Below are 11528 nucleotides of genomic sequence, written 5' to 3' on the forward strand. Positions count from 1 at the left end.
TCTAAAGCCATGGTATCATAGTTTGTTAACAAGAAATTTGTGGAGTGGTTGAAAAATGAGTTTTAATGACTCCAATCTAAGTGTATGTAAACTTCCCACTTCAACTATTATTACAGTCTGATAGCCCAGATGAAGTCTAGATTAGGTTGCCACTGTATGTCCAGTATAGACAGGGATTTTTTTCTGATAGTGACACTGTCTCCACATAGCTACGTTCTTATGTTTCCCCCATCTAACCCTAATATATTTCTTACACTTTATATTTTATTTTGTAAATTGTATCAAACTGTTACACCCTGTAAAGGTCAATAGTTGAATAAAATGTGCTATAAAGCTCATGTGGTGGAGAATCCCAAATGCCATGTGGATTTGGATTTTAAAGCACTCCAATGAATCAGTGGCCAACCGCATTGTACCCTGCATGTTCCTTGCAAGTTCATGCAGTGCATTCAGGCGTCTGTTGGGGCAAGCCACGAGTGCAGCTTCTGATAATTCGGCTTGGGTTTGACTTTTTATCACTTGAAGGAAAACAGATTTCCCTTGTACACTCAAGCAGTCCTCTTCAGCTCTTTATCATCAAGTCTCAGGGAAAATGCCCCAACAGAAAGTCTGATCATACAGGTGTCCAGTGATTTATGTAAGTAGCTTTGACTGATGCAAATAGCTAAAGGTAAATCATCTTTTGATCAGGGAGCTGTTTTAATGGTGGATTTCTTCCTTTAGACTTTTAGCAAGGAAATTAAAGGTTGGGGTCTTACAGACTCTGCGCCAAACACACGCCTGGACCATGGATTATACTGTAATGGCATTTTCTATAGAAATGTTACACTACAAACCTTGTGTGCCTCCTGAGATGACATTTTATTTAGTGACCTATTTGGAGAAGTGAGAGTTCATTGCTTTAGCGGTTCAGGAGTTGATTGCCAAAGTCATCCATGAGATTACTATTTAATCCATACCAACCCATTAAGTGAGAAACGGTCTCCAGCAGAATGTTGAGGCAACACTGTCAGAGCCCCTGGCCCTGTTTTCACAAGATTAGTTCTGGATCTAACGTTATGAACTACCACAGATTATATCCCCAGTAATCCTGTATATATACAGTGCCTTCAGAAAATATCCCCCTCATGAATGAGCAGTTAGATACCTTCTGTAAAGGTGCTACCTTTATCAGCATCATGAAAGCTGATTGTATTTCAACCACAGAAAATATGCATCCAAGAAGAACTGAAATCTGATCAGAAACATGTTGGGTCGTTTTCACAGCTTTCCATACTGAACAAAAATATAAACGCAACATGCAAAATGTTCAACGATTTTGCTGAGTTACAGTACATAGAAGGAAATCTGTCAAATGTAATAAATTCATTAGCCTCTAATCTATGGATTTCACATGACTTGACAGGGGCCCGGCCTTGGGTGGGCCTGGGACGGCATAGGCCCATCCACTTGGGAGCCAGGTCCACCCATTGTGGAGCCAGGCCCAGCAAATCCGAATGAGTTTTTCCCGACAAAAGTAATTATTACAGACAAAAATACTCCTCAGCGCCCCACTCCCTCTTCTCAGATGATCCCGCAGGTTAAGAAGCCGAATGTGGAGGTCCTGTGCTGGTGTGGTTACACGTGGTCTGCAGTTGTGAGGCCGGTTTGATGTACTACCAAATTCTCTAAAACAACTTTAGAGGTGGCTTATGGTACGGAAATGAACATTCTGGCAACAGCTCTGTTGGACATTCCTGCAGTCAGAATGATAATTGCACGCTCACTCAAAACTTGAGACGTGTGGCATTGTGTTGTGTAACAAAACCGCACATTTTAGAGTGTCCTTTTATTGTCCCCAGCACAATATGCACCTGTTTAATCAGCTTCTTGATATGTCACATCTTCAGGTGGATGGACTGTTTTGGCAAAGGAGAAATGCTCACCAACAGGGATGTAAAAAAATGTGTGTTAAATTTTTTTGAGAAAAAGGCTTTTTGTGTGTATGGACAATTTCTGGGATCTTTTATTTCAGCTCATGAAAAATGGGACCAACACATTACATTTTTAATTAGTATATTTCCTTCCAACCATTAAATCTGATGTCATTTGGATTTTTTAAAACAAAATCTTCCCAGTTTTTTGGTTTGTTGTTGCATTTTCTCCCCAGTCCCTAAACATCTTTGCTCCGCGAAAGAAGCAGAGATGACAGAGAAAACTTCACTGATGTCAGCTAGATTGAAGCATTCATTCTATCGACTTATGACATAATTGGTGAGCAAGGGTTTATTTAGTCTTCTAGGGCAACATAATGACTGAAGAGAAACTGCATCTATTTATAGACAAGTTGAACAAACAAACAACCTATCAAACTGTCTTAAATTCTAAACAGAAACATATCTTACTGATATATCCTGAACCCCCTGTCAAAACATAATTCCCCTGACCTGCGCACCACTAGTATTTAACATGAGTCTTTAATAACTACTATCATTAGTCTCTGTACCCCACACGTACAATTATCTGCAAGGTCCCAGTGATTTTCAAACACAGATTGAACCACAAAGACCAGGGAGGTTTTCCAATGCCTCGCAAAGAAGGGCACCTATTGGTAGATGGGTAAAACAAATAAACAAAAGCAGACAGTGAATATCCATTTAAGCATGGTGAAGTTATTCATTACACTTTGGATGGTGTATCAATACACACAGTCACTACAAAGATACAGGTGTTCTTCCTAACTCAGTTGCTGGAGAGGAAGGATACCACCCAGGGATTTCGCAATAAGGTCAATAGTGACTTTAAAACAGTTACCTCAGAAAACTGAGGATGGATCAACAACATTGTAGTTACTCCACAATACTAACCTAGCTGACAGAGTTGTTCTGAATATAAAGTGTTATTTTTTGTGAAAATCCAATATAACACATTACTGAGTATTATTTTCCATATTTTCAAGCATAGTGGTGGCCGCATCATGTTATGGGTATTCTTGTAATCGTTAAGGACTGGGGAATTTTCCAAGATGAAAAATAAACAGAATGAAGCTAAGCACAGGCAAAATCCGAGAGGAAAACCTGCTTCAGTCTGCTTTCCACCAGACATTGGGAGATGAATTCCCCTTTCAGCAGGACAATAATATAACTAACACACAAGGCCAAATCTACAATGGCATTGCTTACCAAGAAGACAGTAAATGTTCCTGAGTGTCCGAGTTGCAGTTTTGACTTAAATCTCCTTGAACATCTATGACAAGATCTGGAAATGGTTCTCTCGCAATGATCAAAAACCAATTTGACAGAGCTTGAAGAATTTTGAAAAGAACAATGAGCAAATGTTGCACAATCCAGGTGTGGAAAACTCTTAGAGACATAAACAGAAAGACTGACATCTGTAATTGCTGCCAAAGATGCTTCTATAAAATACTTACGTAAATTAGATACAGTTGAAGTCGGAAGTCATTAAAACTTGTTTTTCAACCACTCCACAAATTTCTTGTTAACAAACTATAGTTTTAGGACATTTAGCTTCTGATAGGCTAATTGACATCATTTCAGTCAATTGGAGGTGTACTTGTGGATTTATTTCAAGCCCTACCTTCAAACTCAGTGCCTCTTTGCTTGACATCATAGGAAAATCAAAATAAATCAGCCAAGACCTCAGAAAAAACATTGTAGACCTCCACAAGCCTGGTTCATCCTTGGGAGCAATTTCCAAATGCCTGAAGGTACCACGTTCATCTTTACAAACAATAGTATGCAAGTATAAACACCATGGGACTACGCAGCCGTCATACCGCTCAGGAAGGAGACGCGTTCTGTCTCCTAGAGATGAACGCACTTTGGTGCAAAACGTGCAAATCAATCCCAGAACAACAGCAAAGGACCTTGTGAAGATGCTGGAGGAAACAGGTACAAAAGTATCTATATCCACAGTAAAACGAGTCCTATATCAACATAACCTGAAAGGCCGCTCACCAAGGAAGAAACCACTGCTCCAAAACCGCCATAAAAAAATCCAGACTACAGTTTGCAACTGCACATGGGGACAAAGATCATACTTTTTGGATAAATGTCCTCTGGTCTGATGAAACAAAAATAGAGCTGTTTGGCCATAATGACCATTATATTGAAGCAACATCTCAAAACAGCAGTTAAAGCTTGGTTGCAAATGGGTCTTCCAAATGGACAATGACGCCAAGCATACTTCCAAAGTTGTGGCAAAATGGCTTAAGGACAGCAAAGTCAAGGTATTGGAGTGGCCATCACAAAGCCCTGACCTCAATCCCATAGAAAGTTTGTGGGCAGAACTGAAAATGTGTGTGCGAGCAAGGAGGCCTACAAACCTGACTCAGTTACACCAGCTCTGTCTGGAGGAATGGGCCAAAATTCCCCCAACTTATTGTGGGAAGCTTGTGAAAGGCTACCTGAAACGTTTGACCCAAGTTAAACAATTTAAAGGCAATGCTACCAAATGTTAATTGAGTGTATGTAAACTTCTGACCCACTGGGAATGTGATGAAAGAAATTGAAGCTGAAATAAATCATTCTCTCTCCTATTATTCAGACATTTCACGTTCTTAAAATAAAGTGGTGATCCTAACTGACCTAAGACAGGGAATTTATACAAGGATTAAATGTCAGGAATTGTGAAAAACTGAGTTTTTAAATGTATTTGGCTAAGGTGTATGTAAACTTCTGACTTCAACTGTATATATGTGTTTCATTTTCAATAAATGTGCAAGCATATCTAAAACAAGTTTTATTTTTGTCATTATGGGGTATTGTGTGTAGAAGACTGTCCCACAACAACATGTGGAATCATTCAAGGGGTATGAATACTTTCTGAATGCACTATATATGGTACAATACAATATATGGGTGGCATGTTACCACAAGCAACAGTTTTGCTGTGTATAATAGCTTGTATGGATTCCAGACATTGCTGAACTAACCAATGTTGAACTCTTATTATCATATATCAGAAACAGTAAACCATAGTGTACTTTAACAACACCCATAACACAGGACATCGTTTTTTAAGAAGTATCTATCTAATAAAATCCATAATAATAATCCACAATAATAATCCATGTTTAATTTGTCTTTTAATTTTTTGTTCTTTTATTTGCCTTAATAAAGTATTGACCTTGATAAATAGTCTACAAGGTTTCCTTCTCCATACAATTAGGATTGACGTTAATGGAATATGTTTTTCCTGGTTCAGATCACTGGGGTGCGGTTAAATCTCAGCCCACCACCAGAGCTGAATCCCTGTTTCCTCCAGCTAAAGCCCTCTAAACCAGTGAGGTGTTGCCTGGGGGTCTCCATTATAAAACTGTATGCTCTATGGTTCTGAAGGGAATTTGCAGCAGCAACACATGACGTAGAAGTATTCAGACCCAAAGAGCAGTAAATATAATTGTAATATTATGCTGGTTGACTAGTCCAAATTCCTCGAAAGCACAATGTAAAAACAGCCCCAGTGTGAACACTTGTTGCATTGTATCTTCTGATTTAGAGATATTGAGGTAGAGTACTTATCTCTACACAGCTAACCCTTACTTTTGTTTGTGTCCTGACCTAAATGTATACCTTTTGTCCTTATTTGATCGAGGAGTACATAGCTAGATATTTTGAACTTGTCCCTCAGATTTAAAAAATAAAAATAAAAAAAGGCTATTTATCAACCTCTTATAATAAGCATCAGATGTCTGGCTGCCACAACTACGTGGATTAGGATTCTTCATGGATAACCAATATGCAGTTTATCAAAAACACACTCATTTAGAATGTCCTGCAGACCAATAACAGGTCACAATGACATTTTGTTTGGTTGATACATGTACTCATATTTAAGATATGTTAGATTAAACAACAAAAAAAATCTATTTCATGTCATGAGAAATGTAGCTGTAATTGATAGCTTATCTGTAAGCCATTTTATTCAATTCAGCCCACCACCAGAGCTGAATCCCTTTTCCTGCAGCTAAAGCCCTCTACACTGAGGTGGGGTGTTGCCTGGGGATCTCTGTTATAGAACTGACTTATGGTCTGTGGTTCCTAAGGGAATGTGCAGCACACATGGTCAGCAACACATGACAAAGAAATATTCAGACCAAAATAACAGTATATTTTTATATTGGGCTGAATGAGTTGTCCAAATTCCTGAAAAGTACTGCATGATGTAATGCAACAGCCTCATTGTGAACACCTGTTGCATTGTATCTTTTGATATTACAAATCTCAAGATATCTATAGAAATAGTACACATCTATAGAGAGTACGTATCTCTAGATAGTTACATCTTACCTTCATTTGTGTCCGGACCTAAACATATCAGTTTTGTCCTTCTTCGATCAAGGAGAACGTAGCTAGGTGGATTGAACTTTTCCCTCAGATTCATAAGCATCAGATGTCTGGCTACCACAACGGCAGAGTGGTTTAGGATTCTTCATGTATCAAAAACACACTCATTTCAAATGTCCTGCAGACCAATACTAGCAGGTCACACAATCAAATGTTGTCTGGTTGATGAACATAGTCCTATTGAGGATATGTTAGATCAAAGTAAAATGTTATGTAATGAGAAATGTGGAAGTTGTGATTGACAGTTTATCTTTGAGCCATGTTATTCATTTACTTGACCTTATCTTACCAGGTAAATTGATAAAGCAACAACCTGGGAAAATGCTATAGGGAAATTGAAGGAGTTGCCAACTGGAATGTGGAGGTGTTAAGGTGTCCTTGAAGTTTAAGTGCAAGGTTGGAAAACAAATCAGAACACTATGGTTTACATTTGCTGGCATCTAACTCTTATGGTCCAGAACACGGGCCTCAAGAATAGATAAGGCCTTTGGGTGGTCAGAATTTCCACATTTCTCCCTTTAATATGTACATATATGATAAAATTCTAAAGTGGGATGCTGCTTTGCTTATACTGTTGTTTCAAGTATATGTACATTTCATCTATTGGAGTTTTTTTCCTATTTTTACACTTTACAGTCTTTAAGCAGATGCTCTGATCCAGAGGGACTTACAGTGAGTGCATACATGTTCACACCGGGCCCCCGTGTGAATTGAAATCACAACCATGGCATTGCAAGCATTCTACCAACTGAACCACGCAGGACCATGTTTTGATACTTGTAATATATAACACTCTCCTCAATCGACAACAGCATTTACATTTACATTTAAGTCATTTAGCAGACGCTCTTATCCAGAGCGACTTACACACTAATTAGATCAACTCACAACATTGCATCAGCAGAAAATATTACGTCAGAGATCATTTTTTATGCAAACAATTTCTTTCTAATCTCATACAGAATAGTGTGACTTGAGCAGGGGATGCAGACATCTCCTTCATAACAAGCGTAGTAAAAATGATATAAAATATGCTTTTCTTGTTCCCAAGTAGATTCAATAAATCAACTTAACACACTGCTCCTTTGAATAGCTGACAGTTGACCCTGGCATCTGCTCAAAGGCATGACCTACGTGAGCTCTCTCAATCACCTACTCCATGTAATCTCTATTAAACCACAGCTCAGGTGCAACAAGTATACCCCGCTGGATAGTAAAGCACACTTTATGCTAGTTAAAACAAAACGTGCAAGCTTCTCATACGGTCTCAATAATCGCTGTAAATAAGAATTTGTTCTTTTAACTGACTTGCCTAGTTAAATAAAACATAACTAAAATAACAAAGTAGGAGAAAAGTTTTTACCTTCATGCTCCAGTATCAAAACCAAAGTAGTGGTCAGGAAGTAAAAAGTGGTGAGATCCATTATTCTGTTCCAATGTTCCAAACAGCTGTGAGTACAAACAGATCCAAATTCAAATATAGGAGTGACAATATTTCCAGAAGCAGGGACCAGTGAGAAGTAAAGCATGGAGAGGTTCTACAGTCAGTCCCAGGCACTGGTCTGGAGCAGCAGCATCTCAGACACCAGCACACCCTCCCTTCCTCCTCCCCAGATTCAGTCTCTGTCACTACTTCTGCCTCTCCTCTCCCCCACAGTCCCACACATGGACAACAGCCCTACACGTGTGTGTGTGTGTGTGTGTGTGTGTGTGTGTGTGTGTGTGTGTGTGTGTGTGTGTGTGTGTGTGTGTGTGTAGCGATACACTACACTAAGTGTACATCTCTGCTATGTGCTGCAGGCCTGCCTGTTACTGATAACATACAGCAGGAAAGAGCTGCCTTGAGAGAGGATTGTTTCTGACCACATACCGAAAGGTGTGCTGAAGGTGTTGTCACAGGGCCAAGCCGGTTGGGATTAGAATAGAGCACTGTGGTGAATCCAGCACCAGAGCACAAGGAAAGCAGATGTTTTAGTGGGAAGGGAACTGGGGAATAATTGGTTGTCAGATTCCCAGCAGGCAGTGGATTTTGAGGATATGTTTGGCATAGAGAGGTCTAAAGAACAAGTCCATGGAGCTAGAAAAAAAAGTATTTTGGAGGAAATCCTCAACTTCATACGGGGAAGCTGTTTAGCACCGTGTCTTTTAGCCAAACCAAGGGAAACCCATTGTGGCAAACCAACATTTTAATTAAAAGAATAAAGAGTCCATTGAAGCATCTCAATTAACGCATCTGTGTGCCAGACATTTAGTTAATTGCTCTAAGCCAGGGTCTTGTATTGGTCTTGTATTAGGTAAAGTTTTGCTGCCTTCAAAATAGTTTACAGTACTCACGTATTCCTCTCTTTAACCCAGGCATTTTGTTTGTTAGAGTGTTTATTTATTTCCCATCCTTTTGGCTGTACCATTTGCACATCACATTTGGATCCGATCCAAGCCCAGACGCACTAACATCATCGTTGTGGTCTGTGTTGTTGGAGGTTGTGTGTGATATCTAGAAACTGTGAAGGTGAGTGAGTAACCTAATGCTTTAATGCGTGAAGGTTTCCCTGTGCACTCTTCATTGGGGCCTGTAACATGATCACAGTAGGTATACTGGAGTATTCTGAGTCCCACCACAGGGGCTATTTCTTCCTACCCTCACTCCCATTTAGCAGAGTCTTAGACTTCTCATTAGTTGAGATTAGGCTTAGTTTTGCATTCAGGAGAGAAAATTAAAGGCTTGGTGAAACACAAAACAACATCTTTGCTCACTGTGCCCCTGGCTACAGCAATTAGATACTTGAGGTGAGATGGGGTGGGAATGGATGAAGGGGAAAAAGGGAGACAAAAAAACTTCAGAGACTTTTCAGCCCAACTTTTCTCCCGCAAAGTCTGCGGAAGATTTAATGAACAGGTTGTCATCAACTGTCAGTAAATATGGCTACTCACTCACTTAGGCTCCCAGGGTTAGCGCTGCAGGGATATCTCAACAGTGCGTGCAGAATGTAAAAACTAAATTTACCCTACAAGTCTCTCTAAAGTAAAGGGCATAGCTTGCTGGTATGTTTTGATCAAAGGAGGGGCAGAAAGAGTCATTTAATTTCTATTTTAAGAGGTATGGGTGAGGGGCAATTTTGTGTTGTGACTCATAGGTGTGATCCCTTGGCTACACTTTCTACTGGCTCAGGAGACATGACTTCACGGTCCATTTCTCATCATTTCAGAATTTGTTTGACACAATGCAGATTTTTTTTGTAAGATGTTCCTGTCTTTCTCTCCCCCTCTGTAGAATATGTTTTTGACCGAATCGTTAAAATCACAAAGGCCATCTGGTAAAATGTCAAATAGAACTTTGACTTCAAGTTTTAAGTCAAGATAAAACATTATCATTTCTCATTACAATTATCCAGACTTAACTGACTTGTGGAAAAACAAGAGCACCTTGTGGATGATCATTAGACCAATTAGAACAGGGTGACTCCCCCCTCCATTTCACTCAGCTGATGACAAACACCTGTAAAGAATGATTATTGGGTGATTTAGTAAATGACAGATTTGGGTTTAGGAGGACATTCTCAAATGTCCTGAGTACAATTACTCCATTGACCTCCAACCACAATTAGACTTACCACATGTTCAGTCACTCCAGGACAGTCACAGTCAGTCACACAACCACACCAAATTTGGAAAATGTCCATGATATTTTATCCTATCAGGGCTACACAATGTGGATTATGAACCCTAACCCTTGCTTCATGTCCACACCCCAGGCTCAACCCAAATCCTAACCATAATTCTATCCCTAAGCCAAGCTAAATGTCCACACCCCCGCTAAACCCTATTTCTTACCATACCCCTAATGGTTAGGGTTATGGCTATAGGTTAGGTTTTGAAACCCTACGGTTTATAACCTTAACCTTAATACTAACACAAAGATTCACCCTGGCTCAACCCTAACCCTAGCCATAAGCCAATAACTACATGTATCTAATTCTAAGGACACTTGCAGTAAGTGTGTTCCCAATACAGACGGTTCCACCTGATTTATCCTGGCACCAATGCTACAGCTGGAGCTTCATTCTTTCTGCATCGATACTTAGATAACAGGAGCCAGTTCCTGAAGTGTGATTAGGAAGGTAGGGTCAGCTGAGGGAAATTAATGCTAATTATATCATATTTTCACTTTCTTACCTCCTTTAGGGGCAGATAAACTGCTAACCTTTTAAATTTGCAGTGGAAATTTCATCTATGATCTCCTGAACAGACTGAAAACACAAGCGTCACCACTAGAGTACTTGACAACACGGCCCAAAGAATGTAGATTAACTGCCTGGACTAACATCAGAAAGCACAAAAGGACACTATTGGAGAGCGATTAAAGGAAAATAAAACAGGCGAATCATGTCAGAAAACAGTTGATAAATAATGTCATCTACAAAGGGAAGGACTAATCCTTAAATATGTGACATGTCACAAAGGCAGGACAGCCATCGCAGAGTGTGCCAGTAGTTTAGACAGATACTGTGCTTTAGTGACCAGGCAAATGGTCTCATAGACGAGACGTAACATAGAAAACGTAAATCCGAGAAACTTGAATTCGTATGATATGTTACATTTGCTATGATTACATAAGACAGAAGTTTACAGAAAGGCACAAATTAAAGTGGGGTGGGCTTGTAATGTGAACCTCTAGCAACCCAAAGGTTGCGTGTTCGAATCTCATCACGGACTTAAGCATTTTAGCTAATTAGCAACTTTGCAACAGCTTACTACTTTCTATCTACTTTGCAAATACTTAGCATGCTAGCTAACCCTTCCCCTAACCTTAACCATTTAACCTAACCCTAACCTTAACCATGTGGGTGGGCGTATAATGTGAATGTCTAGCAACCCAAAGTTGCTTGTTCGAAACTCATCCCAAACAAATGTAGCATTTCAGCTAACTAGCCATTTTGCAACTATTTACTACTTTTTAGCTACTTTGAAACTACTTAGCATGTTAGCAAACCCTTCCCCTAACCATAACCATAACCTTAACCCTTTAACCTAACTCCTAACCCTAACCTTAACCCTAACCTTAACCCTAACCCATAGCCTAGCTAATGTTAGCCACCTAGCTAACGTAAGTTTCAACAAATTAGAATTCACAACATATATGTTTTGCAAATTTGTAACATATTATACAAATTGCAATTTGTT

At 39.5% G+C, this 11528-nt stretch overlaps 1 protein-coding gene across 5 annotated transcripts in view; it reads right to left on the reverse strand.

Annotated features, from left to right (window-relative positions):
- Window positions 1–7947, reverse strand: part of LOC118387195 (endothelin-1-like) — a 308791-nt gene extending 300844 nt beyond the window's left edge. For 4 of the 5 annotated variants that reach the window (XR_008140776.1, XR_008140777.1, XR_008140775.1 and 1 more), the window contains exon 1: window positions 7711–7947. Coding sequence is in view for 2 of the 5 variants with exons in the window: in XM_035775365.2 (XP_035631258.1) it covers window positions 7711–7876 (166 nt within the window). In the remaining 3 variants the exon portion in view is untranslated. Of the gene's footprint in view, window positions 1–6290; window positions 6805–7710 lie in introns of those variants that run through there. The other variant, XM_035775366.2, reaches the window with a different exon arrangement.
- Window positions 7948–11528: the final 3581 nt, after the last annotated feature.

The sequence above is a fragment of the Oncorhynchus keta genome, chromosome 8 (assembly GCF_023373465.1).
Source record: "Oncorhynchus keta strain PuntledgeMale-10-30-2019 chromosome 8, Oket_V2, whole genome shotgun sequence".
NCBI lineage: Eukaryota > Metazoa > Chordata > Actinopteri > Salmoniformes > Salmonidae > Oncorhynchus > Oncorhynchus keta.